This window comes from Antrostomus carolinensis, unplaced genomic scaffold (genome assembly GCF_000700745.2).
Source record: "Antrostomus carolinensis isolate BGI_N321 unplaced genomic scaffold, ASM70074v2 scaffold12328, whole genome shotgun sequence".
In the NCBI taxonomy this organism is placed as follows: domain Eukaryota; kingdom Metazoa; phylum Chordata; class Aves; order Caprimulgiformes; family Caprimulgidae; genus Antrostomus; species Antrostomus carolinensis.
The window spans coordinates 13,091-36,038 of record NW_010335087.1 but is presented as its reverse complement, the minus strand read 5'-3'; the positions used below and the strand labels follow the sequence as shown (position 1 = coordinate 36,038).

The following is a 22,948-nucleotide window of genomic DNA, read 5'->3' as shown; positions in this document are numbered from 1 at the left end:
CTAGCCTGGAAATGGCAAGCACACTAACTTTGTAGTAGCTTAGACAAAAAAACCCCAAAACCATAAAATAAAGTGACTTCTGAAATTGAAGGTGTGTTTGCAGCTTCGTTGTGCCACACTAATCTGTGAACCAAAGTCTGGAAGAAGTGTTTGGATGAAAGGATTTATTTTAATTCAGAAGCTGAGGTGTTGAGCCCAGATCTAGGTTTCTAGGAAAGAAACAAACAAATTTAGAGGTCTTTCTCTTGATGTCTTCTGTCCATCACTGAAGTTTCTCTTAATGCTGCAGGGGCTGGTGTGGCTGTCAAAAGAACGTACGAGGGTGTATGGGAAGGAGCGTCCCTGCTTTGCTGTGCCGCAGCATGGCTTGAAGATTTCAGTGCTGCTGAACTTCCCCTTAGCTATGGAGCGGGCATCGCCCCTCACTAGGGTGCCAGGGTAGCCCCTGCTCAGGCTCTAAGAGGGGCAGCCTATCTCTTCAATGTACAAGTATGTGTTTAAGCATTTATATATAAAAATACATGTATAATATGCAATGACAAGCTTTACTGTTCCGCAGAGTAAAAAACTATCAAGGTTTCCAGTTGCTTGGCTGTATGCGTTGAGGTTGGTACAGAAATGGTGTGGTTTAATGCTGCCCTGTTTCTCCACACGGGAATTTTGGTGAGCCTCTACCCTTTGGTTGTTGTCAAGATGTGAACTCCCGGATAGAGAGCAAAGCAGAAGTAATAAAACCTGTTTCTGGAACGAGGACTGGTTTGTAGGGTTCAATGCCATTCTGAGCCCAGCTTTGACTTGTTAAGTAAGATGATGTGTGGGTGAAATGGCTTTTGGCAAAAGAGCACACAGAGCTTTTGTTAGACAAGGAAGATGCTGTTTGTAACTCCTGATAACGTATTCTGTGGGGAGAGGGCGTCCTTCCGTGCCCCCATGCAGCAGTGTGTCACTGCACACGCTCTGATGGGGCAAACAGTGACCTGTTGCTGCTGGAAAAGAACAAAGATGTTCCTGTAGTGAAACGGGGGATGGTTTCACAAGGGCAAGGGCTTGGCTGTAGTCTCACTCCGAACACCAGCCACACTTCAGTTTTTGCTGGCTTTAGTGATATTGTGCCTTGATTTAGAAAGGAAAACTTTGAAAAAATGAGAGAAACAGTGCCAAAAGCCCAGGCAGGCTGGAGATTCACTCCTGACACAAACTAGGCCTTCACTTGGCCACAGGGGTGAAGCAGCGCCAGTGCTTAGCAACAGGAACTGTTTTGGGCCAAGAGCAGTTGCAAATGCTGGAGAACTTTGGTCCTCCTCACGTGGCAGATGCAGACCAGAAAGGAAAGCCATGCTGCTTCACAGTTAACAGCTCTGTTTATGCCCCACAGCCTGTCACATCTGGGTGGGTGTCATGTTTTCTGGTACCTCAGAGCAGGTCACAGTGAAGCACAAACTTCAGAATAGCAGTGTACCCTTAACACCCATCAACCCAGTAAGACATAGCATGGTGGGGGACTGGAATTGTGTCCAAGAGACTTGGGAGTGTATTTTCCAGACAGAGATGAAGATTCAGCCAGAGGACCATGCTGTTCTTGTGTCATTGCCAGAACATCGGATAGACACGTTGTGTCTGTAGGAATTAGCGGGTTCAGTGTTGCATTTCAGCTGTGGGGGGCCAGAGTCCTCTGTACCCTGGAGAGAACCACAGATTCCCTCCTCACTCCTTTCTCCAGATCTGAAAGATGGCTTCTCTATTTCACACAGAATCACAGAATGTTGGGGATTGGAAGGGACCTCGAAAGATCATCTAGTCCAATCCCCCTGCCGGAGCAGGAACCTAAATGAGATCACACAAGAAGGCGTCCAGGCGGGTCTTGAATGTCTCCAGAGAAGGAGACTCCACAACCTCCCTGGGCAGCCTGTTCCAGTGCTCTGTTACCCTCACTGTAAAGAAGTTTCTGTTCTGCTACCATTTTGAAAACTCAGATCCAGTAAATCACTCCTACCCCATGCAGCCTTTCATGTGTGTTGCCATCTCAAGGCTTTACTCTTGGAGAATCTCTTTCCAGCATAGTCACAGTACTTGACAACAGGCTTAAGCCATCCACACCCCATCCAGAACAGGCCACGTAACTCAGAACAGCTAGAAATAAAACCACTCCAGTGCTTCAGGCAACACTGACAAAGGATTGTTTTACCTCTGCACTCCACCAACCACAAGCCACAACAGCATATACAGTGCAAGCCCACGTGGCTTTCCCAGTACGATGGAGATCTGGCATCATAAAAACAATGACCTGCAGCACTGGACTGATGCTAGTGCCGTGCTGTAAGAACACAGCCCCTTGCAGTATCATCAGGTACCTCCAACAGATTGGAAGTGCTTTGTCTGTGTGGCATTTTCCCACAGCACCTAGCCAAAATGGCTTGCACTGAACACAGCAGCTGCCAGGCCAGGATTAACTGAGGGAGTGGGAGGCTGCTACCACCAAAAGGGTTTCCAGTCTCTCCTGCAGAGCCTGTCCCCTTCTTCTGCTTCTAGGACTGCTGCTGTTACTTCTTGAGTCAGATCATAGAAGTCTTCTGGGGTAAAACCTAATTCTCAGGTGTGAGGCGAGATCAATTTCCAGCTGATCCCAATAGCACACAGTATCATCAGGGTACAGCTGCTGATCTGCCAGTGCCATACAGCAGCATTAGCTGATCTTCTTTAAACTCAGATAATTAGGGTGGTATTACCCAGCAGCGTGTGACAGTGACAGCCCTGACCCCACCCCTCCCCAACACTTTTATTCATGGTGTCCTCCACCCAAGATCTCCCTGGTGCCAATGGGTGCACTTCGGGGACAGTAACAGCTGCTGGTACTGCAGGGTTCGCTCTAACGGAACAAAGCAGTTTTGATGAAAATCTGGTATTGCCAACATCCGGGTTCAAAAGAGAAAACCTAACTCATTTGTTCAGCAGCTACAACAACTTGCTATTGGCACAGACAGACTTACTGCTGAAATCTCTAAACCAGGCTGAACAGCTTAAACGTGACCTGTCATCATGTCAGGCACCATCCACGGGAGGGAGTGATGGCAGAGAAAACAGCCCATCCAACACTGGTGAGGTTGCTTCATCCAGAAGGGAGGGAACAGCGGTGGGAGATGCTGGATTCAAACAGCAGCATTCAGAGCTGCACACCGTGTTACTCCCCAGCCTCCCAAACCACCCCTGCAGCGGGACACGAGTGGCTGTCCCCGTTAGTGTGATGTCGTACAGGTCACAGCCACAGCTGCATCAGGTGGAGGGACCCTTCACTTGCACAGCCCTAAGAACAGTGTATCAGAAATGCGAGGACAACAATGGTTTCTGTAAAGATGTAATGAAATTATATGAAAAGCTCCAGTTCAGAGTCCAACAGCATTCCTTGACTTTTAGTTACTGGAGAAGATGTAGTTTCCACTGTAGATTTTTATTGAGTTTTGGTGGAATAAGTAATTCTGGATCTGAAAGGCAAACAGGACAAGTGTCAGAACAGAGGGTAACAGCAATATGGCTTCTTCAGCAGCTGTCAACTACTTAGTTTACTTTTCTTCACATCAAAGGACACCAAGAAGTCTCTGACACATAGCATTTCTCTTTAGCTCTAATCACCAGCCTGCATGGAAGAGTGCCCACGGCAGAACTGCTTACAGAAGTCAGTCCCTGGGGCAAATTAAGTCCTCTCTCCACTAAGTTACCATTCAGAATGAGGAGGAAACAATCAATGGCAGAAAAGAGAACTCTGTTCATTTACCAATAGCTGGGACATTACTCACAATAGCCAGCTGTCTCTGTTAAGTGTGAGTAAGAGGCACAAGGTTTTCTCTGGAGCCAGCCCCAGGCAAGTGGCAATAAACAGGTTTATTAGAGGATTTCTCCAGGCAATTCTGGGACTAGTGGGGAAGAGGGAAGACAAAGGGGAGATGGGACCAGCCCTTGCTAGGACTCTCAGTCCTAAGTTTGTATCAGCTGCAAGGACTTCCAGATGGCAAAACACCATGAGAGACTGTAGTCTGGCCTGGTCAAGAGCCTGGCTTGGCTGCCAAAGTTAGACAGGAAAACTCAGCAGGTAAGTTACAAGCAGAATTATCTAACACATTCACCAATAAATCAGACTTCCAATTCCCTCACAACAGACAGACACTACACACACAGGAAGCCAGGAGCACAACTCAGAGAGTAGTTTTAGCACAGGACATCAGAGCAAATAAAATCTTATTAAGAAGGCTGCTCAACTTGCCACAGGGCAGGAGGGTACACCATAAAGAAAAGCAAGAAACTCCCTACAACTGAACAGATGCTACAACTGTTGGCAGGCAGCAGTGCTTGCAGAGCCTCAAACCCCGCTGGTCTCACTGACATTTCACACCCACATCTAACTCACAGCCTCAACTAACCTTGTACAACAGGAGTCATCATCCTCTTCTGCTGATAGGCAGCCATAATGCTGTTTGCAGTTGACCTGGGTCCCAGGACCTGTGTGAAGAAGCAATACCCGTGTTCCAACCTGCACAAAGCAAAGGCTAAGAGCAGGGATACCTACAGTGAAAACTCTGCTGTTAGTCTCCAACAGCAGAAGCAGCTGCCTGCAGGAGACCTCACAGTGCAAAGTGACCAGGAATATGCAATCAAAGCCCAGTAATGTCTCAGAAAAGTTAAGGGGGAGGCAGAAAGAGAGAACTGCTTTTGGAGAGCTTCCCAGGACACAGAACCCTTATGCCAGCCCCTACTTCTTCACAACACTGTAAGTGTCATGACCTCATTACAGTGCCAGCAATATTTAAAGTTCATTTGAGAGTCTCAGCTCCCTGTCACACAGAACAGGTTTAATGTGTCCTTAGCATCTTGCTAGTCAGTAGTTAGGGAGAACATACTGGGGAATATCTTGTGTTCACCATAAACGCTCAAAAACTGCTTATTACAAATAAAGACTTTTACTTTGGAAAGGAAGTAAGTGATTTCCTTACTCTGCATTAAGCTGAAGCTTAGAAGCCTGCCATAATCCTTTTTGCAATATATTCCTTATGATATACTGGTTCAGACTAAACTGACCTGTCTGGTAGCTTTGCACTTCAAAACACCAAGTTGGACAACCACTACTCCAGTGCATAAAAGCTATGATAACACTTCAACCATCAGGCCTGAAAACCAGAAGTGTTTCTGTGTTCTACAAAACCTATCTGGTTAAGATAGAGCTTAGAAAAAGAAGTCGCCATCAGGACAAGGTAACACAAGCCTTATGAGACCTCATCAGGTTCAGTGTGGCATTGAGTGCAAGGGACACAGCAGGCTATTCCTGTTGTGTACTGACTTGGCAGGTACTGCACAAAGTATCTATTTGGCCTCTACAGAAATAAAAGCAGATCTGGAAAGCCAGGGAAGGACTCTGGACTCTTTGCTAGAGAATGCAAAATACTGCTAAATATTTGGTATTGTATGACAGGTATTGTGGATGAGCACAGACCGGGTTGACAGAGCTCTGCTGAAGGTCTGGGGTCCAGATTTCCGGGATTGAGGTCTCCATCAACTGCAAAACCTCTTCCAGGACTTGCTGCAGTGCCCCAGCTTGCTCATCATAACCAAACAGCACAAGCTGCTTCAGAAGGATGTGTATGTCTCCTGCAGGAAGGAAGAGAAGCACAAGCAATAGCAATTAACACAGGTGTGCTAAATAAACAGCTGTAAAATAAAAGAAGCTAAGGTTCAGCGACGCCAGTAGAAAGCAGGAGGCAGGATCTGAAGTACCCCCCAGAAGCTCACTGACATTAGGTGCTGGCTTCCAGCTCTACTGCTCCTTAGTCCAGGTCTACACAGGAGGGAGAGGGGTAGGGGAAGACAACGGAGTTCAGTGATGAATTACCATATGATTTAGAAGACTAGTCTTCCACCTGGATGGCAGATTTAAAGTGACTTTGCCTTGACAGAACAGGAAAACATGTCTAAGACCAGAGGGTCTTAAGCTTTGATCATCACCACAATGAAAAAGCTGAGAGAACCCATATAGATACATTAAAGGAACTGCTGTGTTCAGGCACAAGTTTACCTTTCCTTGGGCTCTTTAAAGAGGAAATCTCTTTCTAGACCAGGGATTAGGCTGCGCGAGACCTCAGCATTTCCTGGCATCAGATTCAGGAATGTCAGGAATTAGCGGGTTCAGTGTTGCATTTCAGCTGCGGGGGGCCAGAGCCCTCTGTACCCTGGAGACAACCACAGATTCCCTCCTCACTTCTTTCTCCAGATCTGAAAGATGGCTTCTCTATTTCATCTTGGACTATGTTCTACCACCATTTTGAAAACTCAGATCCAGTAAAACACTCCTACCCCGTGTAGCTTTTCATGTGTGTTGCCATCTCAAGGCTTTACTCTTGGAGAATCTCTTTCCAGTGTAGTCACAGTACTTGACAACAGGCTTAAGCTTCTCCCTCCAGTATACCCATTAAGAAGAGGGGGTACACTGCCTCAGCTGTCCTCACAACCTGCAGAGTGGATTAAGATCATGTGTCCTACCCTTCACAGTCTCTACAGCACGAACACATTCTCCCAGGACTTCCAGAAGGGCCATATCTTCCAAAGGACTCCCCTCCTTCAAGCTGTATCTCTTGCGCTCAGCCTTGCGCCGGTTCTTTGAGGATCGCCTGGAAAAGGAGGATCCTTAGTGTGCACAACAGGATCAGCTGTAAGAGGGTAACTAGTCTGAAGGAAGATCAACAGGTCCAGTGAAAGGGGACCCCATGTAAGCTTATGTATCTTTGTGTCAATGTTTTCAGTGCTACTTAACCAATATCCTTTGTCGTCTGAAACACAAGTGAGTAGTTGGGATGTTTCTCTGCTACAAAAAAGCCTGCTCTGTGTTCCAGCAAGGTTACAGCATTGCTCAAAGCACAAAGTAGAGTAAATTGTCAGCAGTCACTATCAGGCAAAGCTGAGCTCCTCTTAAAACAATTTGGTGACAGGGTCTGTGTACATCTTTATTTCTGCTGTCTCCACAAGCTCTGCACTAGTACAGCTCAGCTCCTGCCCCCTATCACAGGAAAGCAACTTCTAACCATAGGCCAGTACTTGTTGCATAACGTTGCCACATGATCAGCACACTCTGCCACAGGTATGCTGCATGCTAAAGTTGTATTCTCTTCCTCTTTTCATCTGTGCCAGAGAAAGCACTGTAAAAGTCCACACTTCTCCCACAACTGTATTTTTCCACATTTCACCTAGGGAACTCAGAAGTGGTTCCATATTCACCAGCCTCCAACACACCCCACCCCACGCTGCAGCTCACATTCTTCAGAGCACTCAAAAGCAACACAGGTCCCTACTGTGGGAAGACACTGGCATGAGAGTTAGTAGCAACCCCCACCCATTAAGTACCAAACCTAGGACAAAGAGCACATGCCACGTGCACAAGCTGTTAATGTCTGAGCAGCTCTGCCCATATTCTGTGTCAGGCTTCCTACAACCGGCTACTCTGGCAACATCCCTGACACCCACAGAGCCAGCTCAGAGCCTGTGTTCACAGCTCCCCTGCTGGGCACTCAGTTCCTGCTGCACTAGAGGTTTCCGGCATTTTCTGCTCTCTCCCTTGCAATAGGAGTTAAAATAACCACAAAATGCCTGTAATTAAAGCAGCTTCAAGGCACACACAGCTGTGATGAGAAGCATGCCAAACATGAGCAAGCTGCCCTCCCAAATGCTGATGCCAGGGCAGCCACTACCTAATTTGGAGGCAGATACCTACGCTGATATTCTTGAATTGCTGTGTGAATATTTGCTGTTCATGTCGCTGGCTGTCACAACACTGCTGGTTTCAGAGAGCAGATCAAATTCTGGGCAATTTGGCATTTCATAATCTGCAAAACATGTTAACAACAGTCACAGTATGGAAAAAGGTCAGTTACTCCAAGCTTTCCCTCTGGGCAATCTACATAACTTGTTGGAGGAGCAGCTTGGGCAGACTGATTCTCCTTGTTGGTGTTTTGGAGCCTTATGGCTCTCAAACCCACTCAGACAGAACTGAGAAGAAACAGCAATTGTGAGAACACTGCTCCTCTGCCCTAGTGGGGACTGTGATGTTAAACAGCACAATCAGAGGGATGACAATCTCAGTGCAGCAAATCTGCACCAGGACAAAGCATTATGCTTTCAGAAACCTTCCCTGAGCCCGGGTAAGCTGGCAGGTGAATATGCCTAGTAGGTACTCAGCACAAAGGACATGCTGAGCACTGTCTGACCCAACCAAGCTGTCACTGTGGAGACAGTGCTGTGCCATTTTGAAAAGCTTTCAGGTGCATTTTTATCCCATGAAAGCTGTGACACAGATAGGATTGAAAATAAAGATGTCTTTACAGAATGAGCAAGATCAAAGAATCACAGTCCAGGTATGGCGTGAGGAGGGGATTAGAGAATGCTGCTCTACTGGTGTAGGTACCACTGAAGCTAAAAGAGAGCACAGTTCCACCAGGGCAAATGGAAAACACAAAGAAAAAGATTATCACAGTTACTTATGCGGGAGAAAGTCATATGCATTTCAATACCAACCCTGCAGGCTCTCACAAGCCTTCTCTTTCAGCTCTCGGACCACTTGCAGGCGACTCTTATGGCGAAGAAATGCTGTTTTCTGAGAATCTAGGAAGATCAGCTGATTTTTCTGAGCTGCTCAATAAGAAAATCAGAACATGAACATTTGTGCAAGAGAACCAGAAAAACATTTTTTTAAGCAGGAGTTTTGAAGGAGCACAGTCTTTCAACAAGCTCAGAAGTCAGGTGCAAAGCACACAAAACGACTCAAGTGGAAGGAAATTCAAAGCTTATAATACAGGAGCCCACCAAACAAGATGCACCTTGGTGTGGTGAATGAACTTGCCAGACAAGGATTTTCTAGAACAAGAGTCTGTTTCTGATGCAGAAAGAAAGAAAAAAATACCTCAAATCATAAAGCCTGCTGCCTATAGCACGAAAAGTTAAGAAGCAACCAATAGTAACCAACCATCCTTCCTGCATGGGAGAATTCAGCTATAAATATTTTTCAAAAACTACTTATAAAAGCTTACAGGACAGCCAGCCATTTTCTTAGTCCATAGCTCTGCTGCCACACGTGCTCTGAACAAGGACTGTCCTGCTTGTTCACGGACATGCAGACACAGACCCCTTTGCAGTTTGTGACTGTGAGGTCTGGAGAAGCTCAAAAAGAGCTTGACTAAGCTAAAAAGAGCCTGTGACACTGCAGGGCTTCAAGCTGCACTGAGTAGAGCTAAATGCAGCTAACTGGGCAGCATCAATTAGGCGGAATCAAAGCATACAGCTTCCAGTACTGGAGCACTGTGACTTCCCACAGACACAGTAAAGACGTTCTTCAGCCTCGACAGCACAGAGAATTCTCATATTCTCACCTTCCAGAACAGCAGGTTTGAAGTTGGTCTCCAAGATATCCAGTCTACCATACTTGTGAATCTGCATCAGGGAAAGGAAAAAAGGTATTATTTAAGGATCTAACCCAGATCCCATCCCTCGGTTCTTACACCCTAAAGAAATATTTCCACTCTGGTTCTTGTGCTCTGGAATGTCTTACCAATCTTAAAGCCTCTTCCCAGAGAGCCCCTTCCAAGAGCAAGAGAACAGCCTCTTCATAGTCCTAGAAGGAAAGAGCAACCATGTACTGCTACTGATGCTAGTAACACATATTCACGTAGCACATTTCTATGCAGCAGTATCACAGTCAGGACAGGAAAACACTACTGTGCCAGGTACTTTGAAGTGCTGACATAACAAAACCAGCAAACTATGCTACTTCTCCCATGCTGAAGGGAAATCCCTCTAGAACTATGTCTTCCTTATTCCAGCCCTCATGTTGTAAGCTCTCCGAGAGAAAACCTTTTCATACCAAGAGAGACAGCTTCATGCGTGGAAAGACTCAGGAACACAGCATTCACCCACACCCTGCTCACTGCATCACCTGGACCTGCTCTGCCCTCCCCAAGAGGGCCCACGGCACAGACTGTTTTGTTGTCAGCATGCACGGAGCCACATGTGCCCCACGAGAATAAAAATACCACATATAGTCTATCTTCTGACAGAGGATCTTACTGGGGCACGGACAGGAGGGTGATTACATTACCTGAGTGTACTGCTCCAGGAGTATGGCTGCCTCTGCATGCTTTCTCTGTTCAACTAGTTTTCCTACAAGAAAAGGTGGAGCTCAGCTCTTCAAAAGCAGCTGGATTTTGTGCCACAAAACAAAGTAGAGGAAAAACCCATTTGCTGAGGCACTTTCTACCTGCTCACACACTTCCTCAATCTGCCTGGTAAAAAGAAGGGCTGCCTGATGCCAGGAATTCATTAACTTACAACATCATCAGCCAGTTGTTTGTGAAACTGTTGGTGCATGTCCCTCAAGGCCAGCTGGAGAATGTTTTCCCCACAGTCTGAGACAGAAATAGCGAAGAGTCTCTTAAGCAGAGGGGGCCAGGACATCTCTCTTGAAAGCTTCAGTATATCACAGCCTTCCTATCTGCAGGGAGCATTTTGCCACCTGCTCTCTGTGGTATGGACAGCAACTACCCAGCTTGTGGGATTCAGGGCATCTAGTCCCCTAAAAGTCAGAACCAGCTTTGGCACTGGTTCATGTGCCAGGATGCAATGTAAGAGAGCAAGTGATACATAACATCAGAAAAAAACCAAAAAGAAATTACCCAAGCAAAGCATTCTCATCCAAGCCAGCTTGCGTTTGCTAATTTCTCTAAATTACAGTTGTGATTTAAGAGGGGCACTAGGAAAAGTATTAAAGGCAAGACATGAAGGATCCAAATTACATTAAGTGACAGAAAAATAAAATACTGGAATATTCAGTTCTGGAACACTACACTCCCAGGAGCCATATTCCCACTGTGTAGGTGGGCCCTTCATAAACTCTGCCTCTGAGTAAGGCAGAAGTCAGGATGATGCTCTGTTTCTCTTGATAAAATATATGCCAGGTTGACAACACATCTCATGCATGCAGTCTGATATGTCCTGGTGAGCACAAATTTTGAGACCAGATACCTTTTTCTCCTGCAGTAGGACAGCACATAGCTTTACATGCACCACCTGGTCCTAGCTGCTAGCAGGCTTTAAGGAGAAAACATGAAGATGCAGCTCAGAATGATCCAGTAGCCTTTAAGGTCTGTGACTGGGCACAGCACTTATGTCAATGATGTCTAGTGGCTTCAGTCACATCAGGCACTTCAAAGAATCCCCATTCCCTGAGGTTAACAAAGGAGGCAATTTGGAGTAGCAGTTCAGCAACCACTTGTAAGTGGAAAAAATGGAAGTCAGCATGGGGCAGGCAAGGCCACAGCTAGGTTGGCAACTGCTGGGTGCCTACCAGCTCAGCTCCTAACATCTTTTGGTTTCTTTGAGGAACAAAGGTGACGTGCAGTCACACAAACCCTTGGGAAACATGGAGTTTTAGTCCTCCCTTTAAGAAAAACACTGCTGAAGACTTGAGGTTTTCACTAAATTTTAGGAAAAATCAAAGTGAACCAAATATAACAGCAGACAGTGTTGGTCTGCTCACTTCCACCTCCTCAAGACCTACCTGCCATGCTCCGTGCCAGGCTGGACAGCTTATCCTTTGTGTAACCAAGCCGTGATGCCATGCACAGGGCTTGCTGCCAGCTGCCACTGTTCTGAAAAGCATCAAGTGCTTTTGCAAAGATGCCAGCACGAGCAAATATCAGTGCAGCCTGTTCATATAGCTGCTTCTGAATCAAGTACTCCCCATACGCATCACTGATATCCTGCAAGACAGGGACAAAAGAGATAAGGACAGCTGCAGAGTCAGCAGCAGTCCTGCATTAGTAAAAATTAAGTGCCCATCAAAAAAAGCCTATTTCCTCCTCCCCCACGGAACCTCCAAGCACAATGTTGCTACCCCATTTTGAACTTTATATCAAGCCAAGGGCTGATGATTAGCACATGGAAACAGTTCACAGAGCTAAAACAAGAGACATGGGGAGGTACCTAACTCTCCAAGCCAAAGGCTGGGTAAATTACATACTGCAGGAAATCAGCCCTTTCTTCCCCACTCACATAAGGGGTTTTTGTTAGAATGTCTCACAGAATGAACTTAACCAAGGAGTAAATCACTGGCACAAGGGAGGATGCAAGCCCTGCAGCTCTATAGGCACAGGCTGCTATGAATCAATATCCTGAGCTTCACTATACTATTCAGAGCTCACAGTCTCCATCAGGAAGGGACAGGTGGATTTGACTGGAAGAATACAGAAGGGATAAAGAAAAGACTCCCAATAAGCCAGAGGCAGGAACAGACCTCCCTCATTGTGTTGCAAACAAACTGAGTGCCTGTATCTACTCTCTCAGTTCTTCACTTACTCCTTTGACAAAGGCTTGCGTGTTGTGTATTTACAGTATCTACATTAAATTATATTAAATGCATTTATTTACACTTTACCTCAGCCTCAGGCAACCTAAAGCTCTTCAGTAATACTGAAACCAACAAAGGACACTACATGCTAGGAAACAGCACAGCTACAAGTGCCCCAAGCTCTCCAGCACTCTTCAGAACAAAGTGTCCCCACGCAACCTGGAAGTGCTAGAAAGCTGGTATCACAAAGGTCACGACAGAAAGGTCTTCCTGTTGTAACAGGAGTTCTCCAGCACAAGATAGTGCAGCAGAAACTGGACTCCCAGATCCTCTACTGGTCACGTCATCAAAGAAGAAACAGCCACTTCTTCAGTGACCAGACCTCACGGGGTCAGTGCTGAGAGTTATTCCAGCCATTACCTCAGAAGATGGTCTCAGACAACACAGGAAGAGCAATGACCTGCAGAACTTGAATGCAAGCAGCTTCTGTCTCATTCCTGCCCTCACTCAAGGTGCCAAGGATGTGCAAAGACAGGCATGAGAGAATTAAAGAGCTTGCATGCTGCACTGTCACACGCTTACACACCTTGTACTCCTGAGTGCTAGAGGGGTACAGCTTCAGTGCTTCGCAATACTGATTCTGATCCTTCACCAAGTTCAGAAATTCAGAGAAGTGTTCAGGACCTGCAGAAATAATTTATTTTTTGTAGCAATAAAAGAGAAAGCACATGGTTCTCATGGCTCCTAGCCAGTCTGGGTTCATTGCATTAAGAAGCAACTAGAGGTGCTTGGGTAGAAGAGCACAAAAGCGCCTATCCCACTACTGTAAAATCAAGGTGTTCACTTCCTTGAGGTTTGCTCCACTTTTGCCAGCAAAATTAACTGGGGACAAGTCACCTATAACAGAAACAAAACAAGACTTATGCTTCAGGATCACAGAGCAGTAAACACTCTCACCCCTTTCTCCCTGTGCCAAGCTACGCTACAAAAAACATGTAGCAGAACTAAGTTAACGATGCACTACCAGGAGGGAAGATGACCTTGTGCAGTCCTTCTCTTTCCTCAGCTATTTCCCTGCAAAGCCTCTCCAAAATGGAAATGTTCCACTGCAGAATTTCTCCTCAGAGATGCTGCATGTGCAGGACACCTACCACATTTGCTGAGGTGCCCAAGAGCTTTTGTGTATCTCTTCAAGTGTCTGTCTATTGTATATCGCTGATAATTGGTTTCCATTTTCCGAAGAGTATTTAAGAAGGGCAAGTATTCTTTTGGGTCCTGCAAAGAATAATAAAAACTACAATTGAGCTAATCTGGTAGGATTCTTATTTGCCCCTATCTTCACCAACAGACAGTCCCATGTTTGAAATTGTATGATAATACACTAAAAAGGCTTTTTTTTTTTTTTTTTAAATGTAAGCCATCCTAAAGAATCGATTCTGTGCATGTACTCTTGCCAGGGAACAACTAACTTAAATTACCAGGCTGCCACATGGACTTCAGCAGTATCTAAAGGCTGGTAACATTTAAAATTCAAGGCTATGTATTATATAAAATATTGTTTTCTATTAGCTATTATCAGTACAAATTTGTAGCTGTAAAGCTGGTCAATTTCCCCCACACCAAAGGTCGTAAAATCTGTTAACACGAATAAGTGTGTTTTAACTGACATACAGCAGGCTCAGCTGTAACATTAGGAAACTCTAAAGATCCTGATGAGTATTTCCATTCAGATATTTCAAATTAAACCTGCTGGAAGATATACACTATTATTGTGGCTGCCACTATATGAGTGAGAATCAGAGTACAGAACTGGGAATGCAAAGCATGCAGTCACAACACTTCATACCGCGGTCCCTCCCTTCCCCAGAGCTACTGCAGTGCTGCTCTAGAAGAGCCCCATTTCACCTTGAGCACAAGCAAGTGTCCAAAGCTGTGCTCAAGTACTAAAGGATGCAGAGACATGCCACCTTCCCAGCATCATGCCAAGCACACACAGAGCTTCTGAGCAACTGGAATTTTGCCTGGGTAGAGAGCTATGACTAATAAAACGTGGGCTGATCTGCAGACTACAAAGAACTTTTGAGAAAGCAGAAAAATAGTTCCTTGGCTGGAACTATAAACCAAGACCTTTTGAGACTTTTCTGCCACCATGATGACTAAATCGAAGTCATACGTCCCCAAGGAATAATCATATAATTCATTCACATCCACAAGGAAAAGCAGGTACTTCAGTGCTTCTTCTGCACTCACAGCTTTGACATCTGGAGTAATGCTTTCTGTAACAGGACAAAGAAGCATCCGATCAGTGACAACATCAGCAGTGGAACCCTGCACTGAGTAATGCATTTATCATGCACATCTGTGACACCAGATAAGGACTATCAAACTAACAGCTCATTCTGTCTTGCCAGAGGGGTTACTTTGCCTTTCCTGGGCAACTTCAAGGACCAGCCCAAGCATAATAACTTAAGAGTCAAACAGTGACAAGCCAGAAGTATCAGCATAGAATAAAAGCAGTTTGCCAGTTTGAGATACCAGGACCCAGAATGGGAACCTCCTATTCCATGCTGGGAGAACCAGAGTTCTGACTGGAAAGAGCAAACAGCTCCAGCTCTGGGCTATCTGCTGACATACCTAGATAAAAGGATGAGCTGAGGGTACATATCTTAGCTCACATACTGCTGTTCCGTTAATACACAGCTACTCTCAAGTACATTTCTGTTTTCTGTCTGACTCCATGAACAGACACCTTAAAGTAATTTTCAGGGTGAACCATGCTAACAATGAAAGCTCCTGCAAACCACTCATTTTCAAAACTTCTGAGTTCCTGATACAGAACCTCGAAGACCATGAACCTTCTGGAGAGCAATTTCCAGTTCTGGAGGACTTTTCTTTACATGTGCTGTCAGTATCGATAGGCAGTATCTGAAGAAAACAGAAGCAATGAATGAAAAAGCGAGAAGGCAGAAACACTGTTTATTCCTATTTTACCACAGTTTCTGCAAGTTCTAATTTACATTTTACATTTAAAAAAACTCCACAACCTACTTTTTAAAGGAAGGCAGGAAGAGAACAGAATGTAGCAGAAAGGTTTTTCTACCGAGCATGTCACCCCAGACATGTCACAAGACTGCAGGTGGGTTTTGAGTAAACTGAACTTCCTCACCATGCCAGTCAGCATAATGGAGAGAGAACAGCTCTCTCTGGAAGCTCAGATAGCTGGACACAGCTTTCCAAATAAAATTTAGCAAGAAAATGGTCTTTTTTATAAAAGGAAAGCTTTCTAGGAGGTTATTTCCACTTTCATACATTTCACATGTGCTATTTCAAAACAGCTCTCCCAGCTAAAGGGATGCTTTGTTTTCAAAGCCGTCTGCTGAAAAGTGTCTAAATTTTCAGGGTTTAGCAGCAACCCACCATCTGCTGTTCCTCTACGAACTGTTTCACATGTAAGCTGCCAATGGTTTAACACTGCTTCATTAACCACTGTTATTGTACTATTTCCCCACCCTTTATCCTTGTCCTGCACTGATTCATCCAAGGAGGATGGTTAACAAAAAAGTAATAATTCAGAAATATGCAGATGAAGATTGACAAAAGTAATTCAGTCTCAAATGGAACAGCTGAGATCTTTCTGAAGGGCCAGCTGCTCCAAAAAGCCAGCATCTCCCTGAGGTGACAATCTTGCTCATGACTCCTGTGCCACACAGACTGTTCCTAAATTAAGTGTATTTCTTAAACCCTTATAAGCATCCTGCATCTATTACTTTAATTCTTCTAGTAAAGAGCTGTTTAGCTATCTGCAGAATTATTAGTTGTGGTTTTCAGGACAGCATCCTCAGCAGACAGAAGGTATGGCTACAAAAGTTTTGTGGAGCACAGGCTCACTCAGAAGATCCGAAGCAAAATATTAAGGACAGCTTCAGTTTCTGAAACTTACTAGAAATCTCTCTAATGGTTCCTTCACCTACAGTAAGAAAATACTCACTTTTGAGGGTCAATGTGTTCCATGGCACCTCTCATGACATCACATATGAGGTTTACTTTTTTCTGATCAGGATGCTGGTGTGGTTGAGCATTACTGCTACCATTCAGAGACGGGTACATACTCTTTGTGAAATCTTCTTCTCTAAATAAAAACAGATACCACAAATGCCAGCACGGTCCAACACATAGCCCAACACAAAGACAATAACATAAGGAAACACAAATACATGCAGAAAATAACTACTCAACAAAACAGGTCATATGTCATTCAGTACTGACACACAACCTGTCACACTACCAGAAGCTCTCCAACACCTCTCATCCATACCAGTTGATTCTTAGCCAAGAGAGGTATTGAAAAAAAAACTGGTCAGAACAACCTCTTTAGTTGCAGAAAAAATCAGAAGGCAAGATTTCCAAGATACAGCTGTCTGCTGCTACATCTACTATGGAGATACTCAGCACAAAGCACTTCTGAAAATTAAGCCACTTGCTTTTATTTCTAGACAAAGATTTAAGGTCAGGTCAAAACTGAAAATAAAACAGAACAGCTAAGTGATAGCTCCAGCTCCTAAACAATTATTTACTTCAGCAAGCTTGAGAAGTCCTGAAGCTACGAATGCCCTAAAGCCTCTTGTCACTCAGCCTTTGAGAAAGAAGTGATTTGGGAATCTACACAAGTATCTTGGCCTCAGGCTTCAGATAAACAGTGCTGACTTGCCTCCCTTTGTGAGGGGAAAAAACTTCCTGTGATCACATTTACCCCTGAATAGCAAACCAGAAGACAAGTCACAGCAGTCAGATGATGCATTAACCCCTTGCTGGAAAAATCTAATGGCTGCCTGCAAGCTGGAATTCCCAACAAGACACACTGACTGTTCCTGAAACTACTGAGCTTACTTGAGTCTTTATGACCCAAAATGCCAGCTTTCTGACTGACTCCTTGCACCCACACTGAAAAGCTGCCAATATTTTGACGACATAATGTACCACCACTGATTACATGCATGCTTTCATCTGCAGAATTATACTCACTTTAGTTCTGTGAAAAACAAGTTGATATAGTTCACAGAATCTATTTGCCTGATAAAAGTTTCTGCATTTTCCAGAAATACCTGAAATGAACAAGAGTATTACCACCATTATTCTGAGCAAGGACATTAAGTACAAGAACAAATTCAAAGACCTCTGAACGTGTAGGATGAAGGAAATGCTAAATCTGATCTGCCTGGATGAGGATGCAGCAGTGCAGAGCAGCCATTACTGCTGAAAGCAGAACTGACAGCACCACCTATCCTTTTGAGCCCACTGTTCAGTGTCAATAGATTCCAGGCTAGATGGATATGGAAAACAACACAACAGAACTGGGCATACTTGCCTGGGGATTGTGGTCATAGAGAAGATTGAGGTTGATTCGCAGCTTCCTCATACACTGAAATGCTTCCTTGAACATAAGCCTGGAGGAATGAGTCAGGTGGGATAATTTACATAGTGGATGGGTGCAATATATGCAAATAAAGGCAACTGACTAGAGGTAAGCACAGACTTCCTCGGAAGGGAACAGCCTAGGCAGTAAGTCGCGTAGATTGCCTTCCAGAAAAAGTGTGCAAGGTCAATCCTGTTCACTGACAGCCTCTGCAGGGGACAAACCAGCATGCCGAGATGAAAGAGCAATACAAGCCTTACATTATTTTTTTCCTCTCTTAAAACTATGAGAACTATATTTTAATCCAGTGGACCACATTCTGTTTCAGAAACTTTCAATGTAAACCAGTTAAGCAAATAAAACATGGAAAACAAGCTTCATCATGAAGTGACTGAGACCAGAGAGACTGGAAAACAGAGCAAATGATCTCTCCCACCCACACAGTCTCTGCACACATATAAGCCCTTCAGTGGTGAAGTGAGAGGCACCTGGGACTGCTGAAAGCTGGACTTCTAGCTGGTAGCCCCAGAAACAGTTTCAATCCCACTAATGAAGTCAATCCCTTTGAGTTTAGCCCCCATCCCTTCTCCAGCACAATAAAACCAGGCCAACCAGGCTCTAACAGCTCTGACTGGAGGAAGGAAGACAACAATACAGCAGTGCCATTTACCTGTCTAACCACTTCCGAATCTGGGCAAGAACTAGAGCTCGGTGGTGAATAGTCTCCAGATTTCCTCTTGGCATCTATAACACAAGATCCACACAATTATTTATTTGTAGTTACTCTGCCTACACTGAAGGCCAGTGAGGACTGGCCAATCTTCTAGGCCTGTCTGCTACTTGCAAGTACATGAGCCTGTTTGTTCACTTCAAAGGACATGCAATTTCAACCACTGTGGAAAAACATCTGAAAATTCTCTAAGCTCAGAAACATTCCTTCATCAAGAGGCTGGACTCCACTCAACCAGGCAAGATCCAGAGCAACTTGATCAAGCTTTCAGGTTAGCCCTGCTTTGAGTAGGATGTTGGGCTACATGTCTCCAGAGATGCCTCCACCACACTTTCAAAAGACATCCTTCTCCATTCTGTGAACCTCTGGCTGGTTCTGAAGAGTGAGCTCAGCACTTCAGACAAACTTAGTGCCAAGATTAATGGAGGGCTGCTGGCAAATACAGCAAGTACTAAGAGGTGAGTCTGACATTCCGATGACAGACCACAGTATGTAGCACTGAGCTACCTCAGCCATTAGGAATCTGAATAGCCCTTCCCAGTTCTGTACATACCCAGCTGCCTGTGCTGAATCTAACTCACACAGGCACGCTCAATATCCCTCTGCATCCAGCTGGAGATTTGTGAGGCGCTGTGCCGCAGCAGTATAGGGCAGCAGCTCTGTAGCACTGCACACGTTGTTTGCAGGTGGCCAGCTGCCCACTGACATGGTCCCCTTACACCCCAACAGCAGACCTCAGCAGACACGGGCAGAGCACTGACCTGCAGAACAATCTTTGTGTCCTGGGGCACGACGGTGATGATCCGGGAACCTCGCTCCACCTTGCGCAGGCTCTCGCTGCTGGGTGCAGCAGCGTTGCTCAGGCCAGCCTGAAGGGCTGTAGACAGCGTATTTATCAGCACATATCAGACAGTAAGAGGACCTCTTAGTGCTAAGCACTGCTGTACGCAAAATAGATACATGTCCTCTATATGACAGTATCACAAAGCTCAACAGACCAGATGAGAGGAGCACTGAAAGATGTAATGGACAATAAGCTGTCATCCTGCCTTTCCCAGGGTTATCACACCACTCATAGCCAGATGCCACCAGAAACTCTTTCTACTGGGATCCCTTCACTACCACACACTCTCAAATAGCACACAGCCCTTTCTTTTTTTTTTTTGGATGTGGAGGGGAGAGAGAAAATGCAGGGCTAAGCTGTTTAAAACAGTGAAGGGACAACAACTACAGGCCAAATCCTGCTCCCTGGGAGGAGCATGTGACATACAAAGTCAGTTCTCTGTGCTTCTTGATCTCTGATAGATTTGAGAGCAGCTCTCTTCCTCCATCTCTCAAGCAGTTGCTCTGAGTAACTCAAACACAGCAGGTTTGGATGTGAAAAATGGGGACATCTTGTGGTCACAAGACAATGGCCATGAGCTGCCAGCAGCAGGCAGCCAGAGCTGACATTTACCTTTGACCGATACGTTCTTCAAGCAGAAACACTGACAGGTGTGGGAGCTTGTTGTCACCAACAAAAACTCATTGTATGTTGCAAATGAGGTGATGTTGGAAGCAACCTGTAGAAAAATGAAGTTTATTGCTGTATAGGGTGGAAGAGGAAAGCTGCCTTTGGCAGAGGAAAAGGGGATAAAATGAGGGGCAAAAAATTTGGTACCTCAATATCATTAACAAAAAACCGGCATCGATCTGTGAGGCCCACGATCACCTCCTGTAAATAAAGAGGATGACAAGTGTAGGTTATCAGTGTCACAATCTCCAGTGTTTCACAACGCTGACTAGCACTGGATTGAAGTACCTTACAATTAGGTATTGAGTACCCCATGTGAATTACTTAGAAAAGCTGGATGGGAAGTCATGCAACCTCTATACCAGGAGGGGTTACTTAAGTCTCTTTAAACACTTCTAGCTGGAAACCCAGCTTGGTCTAGCCTGTAATAGAGACTGTGCAGTAACAATACAGGAGTAGAAACTATGCCAGATATATTTTTTCTATTCAGCAGCATTTGGTTCAAAATAACAGAGGAAAAGCACTAGTGTAGAGCAGAGTCAAGCAACTCCATACAGCATTTGCCTGGATGCACGCTGAAAGAAACTTTTTTTCTATTCAGCAGCATTTGGTTCAAAATAACAGAGGAAAAGCACTAGTGTAGAGCAGAGTCAAGCAACTCCATACAGCATTTGCCTGGATGCACGCTGAAAGAAACTCTGAAACTACCAGCAAAATAGCCAGCCATTCCTTAAGCTGTTGTAAGGATCAAGAAATCATCACCAATAGGAAACACCAGTAGTAGATCTGTAGTAACTCAATGCAGCCATATTTGCTAGTAGGGTAGGTTCAGAAAAAACAGAGCAAAATACTGTTTTCAAAAAGATCAGGGCAGTGACTGCTGTAATTTTAAATCTGAAATTTCTCACTCTTCAATGACATTATTCATTGTATTCATAGAATGGGAGAAGATTGGGTGTTAACTGCAACTCCATCAGAAATGGTCCAGAAGACAAGGAAAGATATGATCTCAGCTCTGCATAGGGACCCATTGAGAATACTGTTAAGAAGTATCATTGGACCCTGGGCAGAGGATCATAGTGCACATTTGACACAGAGAACAACTGAGTAGGGAATTTAATCTGCTCACAGTCTTACTTACTTCACCACCAATCCTCGTGATGGAAGTCTGCACGCAAGGGTAGGGGAACCGAACAGCAGAGCCATTGCTAGTTCGCCAGGGCTCAAGGACTGGAGTAGAAGCCTCTACGGGGCAAAGAAGATCAAACTGTTTTCCAGACAATCAAAGATTCAGACATTACAACAACATGACATGTAACTTAAGAAAACTAGAGCTGGGAATAAGCTACATTATCTGACAGAGAGGGGGAATGCTGATGCAAAAGTCCAGGACACGGCAGACAATGAAGTCATAACTTCTAGGAGCTCAGCAGCAGCTTTATTCCACTGTGGAACAAGGGAGAGGTGCCAAGGATGTGGCATTCAGTCAGCACTTCTGAAATCACTAAACCAGTCACCTTCTTTTCAAATAATAAAGTCTGAACTGCATTCTCCACAACATTAACTGCTTTCCGGCACAAATTACTAATTTTTGGTCCATTTCACAGAATTACAGAATGGTTTGGGTTGGAAGGGACCTTAAAGATCATCCAGTTCCAACCCCCCTGACATCAGCAGGGACACCTTCCACTAGACCAGGTTGCTCAAAGCCTCATCCAACCTGGCCTTAAACACTTCCAGGGAGGGGGCATCCACAACTTCCTTGGGCAACCTGTTCCAGTGTCTGATCACCCTCACAGGAAAGAATTTCTTCCTAATATCTAATCTAAACCTCCCCTCTTCCAGTTTAGAGAGGAACTTGTTCTATCCATTTCCCCTTGTTCTATCACCACCTGCCTTTGTAAAAAGTCCCTCCCCAGCCTTCTTGTAGCCCCTTCAGGTACTGGAAGGCCACTATAAGATCTCCTTGGAGCCTTCTCTTCTCCAGGCTGAACAGCCCCAACTCTCTCAGCCTGTCCTCATAGGAGGGGTGCTCCAGCTCTCAGATCTTCCTCCATTTCTGGGAGCAGAGTGAGCATGAAAGGCAGGACCAGCTACCAGCAAGAGTCACCCATGTCCCTGAAAGTCAAATAATCTCACTAAACTTTTCAAGAAATCTGTAATAACTGTCCCTCAGATCAGGTACTTTAATAGGGCTCAGCTTACCCCAGAGGTATTTCAGGATTTGTCTATCAGCCAGCTGCAGAGCCACAGTTTTGGTCACTGGGCTGCAGCACAGGCTGATCACTTCTCCATCTACAGGCACAGACAACCTGGAGCAATACAGAGAAGACACAGAACATCAGTCACAGGAGATAATTTCAGCATCTAGATCCTGCATTTTTTGTGGTGAGATGGAAGGATGCACATCTCCAGCATGGGCAGATACCTTGTTCATGTAAGGATCTTCTGCAGTCTTTTTGCACCTATGTCGCACCACAAAGCACCACCAACTCCAGCCAACAGGCGGGCGTTTGCCTAACTGTGCTAGTTACAGGCTGCATACTTACAGCACCCTGCAGAGTCCACACTTCTTTGGTTCTGAGCTACAGTTCACATGCAAGTCATCCTGTCTTTGCTGTGGGAGTGCTGCAGAAAGCAACTGTCAGGATCCCTTTGGGAAGACTTCTGTATCCCAGGTGGCCTCCTTCTGTGATCTGGTTTTAGTTCAACTGACCCCACAAAGCCCTGCAGGTAAGGAGGACAGGAGTAACAAGGGCTACTAGTCCCCTTCTGGACCTTGATAATGGTGGGCAAAGGGTAGAATGGAGGACTTCAGTCTCTCTGAGGGCCTGGAATTCAGACAAAGGCACAGAGCTATCCTGTACTCACACACGCATGCTAGCACACACTCTCTTGCCTGGGTGTATGCATTAGGACTAC

At 45.2% G+C, this 22,948-nt stretch overlaps 1 protein-coding gene across 2 annotated transcripts in view; it reads right to left on the bottom strand.

The window, feature by feature from the left end:
- Window positions 1-3,330: 3,330 nt before the first annotated feature.
- ELP1 (elongator acetyltransferase complex subunit 1) overlaps window positions 3,331-22,948 on the bottom strand; it is a 31,714-nt gene continuing 12,096 nt past the window's right edge. For both annotated transcript variants that reach the window (XM_029086599.1, XM_010174411.2), the window contains exons 13-35: window positions 22,232-22,338; window positions 21,168-21,271; window positions 20,174-20,227; window positions 19,970-20,075; window positions 19,275-19,390; window positions 18,454-18,527; window positions 17,736-17,814; window positions 17,393-17,472; window positions 16,359-16,499; window positions 15,210-15,295; window positions 14,498-14,646; window positions 13,522-13,645; window positions 12,957-13,054; window positions 11,582-11,783; window positions 10,124-10,185; window positions 9,578-9,640; window positions 9,399-9,459; window positions 8,548-8,661; window positions 7,748-7,859; window positions 6,523-6,650; window positions 5,480-5,634; window positions 4,413-4,491; window positions 3,331-3,479 (exon numbers count right to left, since the gene is read on the bottom strand). In XM_029086599.1, coding sequence (XP_028942432.1) covers window positions 3,412-3,479; window positions 4,413-4,491; window positions 5,480-5,634; window positions 6,523-6,650; window positions 7,748-7,859; window positions 8,548-8,661; window positions 9,399-9,459; window positions 9,578-9,640; window positions 10,124-10,185; window positions 11,582-11,783; window positions 12,957-13,054; window positions 13,522-13,645; window positions 14,498-14,646; window positions 15,210-15,295; window positions 16,359-16,499; window positions 17,393-17,472; window positions 17,736-17,814; window positions 18,454-18,527; window positions 19,275-19,390; window positions 19,970-20,075; window positions 20,174-20,227; window positions 21,168-21,271; window positions 22,232-22,338 — 2,362 coding nt within the window. In that variant the 3' untranslated portion in view covers window positions 3,331-3,411. The remainder of the gene's footprint in view (window positions 3,480-4,412; window positions 4,492-5,479; window positions 5,635-6,522; window positions 6,651-7,747; window positions 7,860-8,547; window positions 8,662-9,398; window positions 9,460-9,577; window positions 9,641-10,123; window positions 10,186-11,581; window positions 11,784-12,956; window positions 13,055-13,521; window positions 13,646-14,497; window positions 14,647-15,209; window positions 15,296-16,358; window positions 16,500-17,392; window positions 17,473-17,735; window positions 17,815-18,453; window positions 18,528-19,274; window positions 19,391-19,969; window positions 20,076-20,173; window positions 20,228-21,167; window positions 21,272-22,231; window positions 22,339-22,948) is intronic.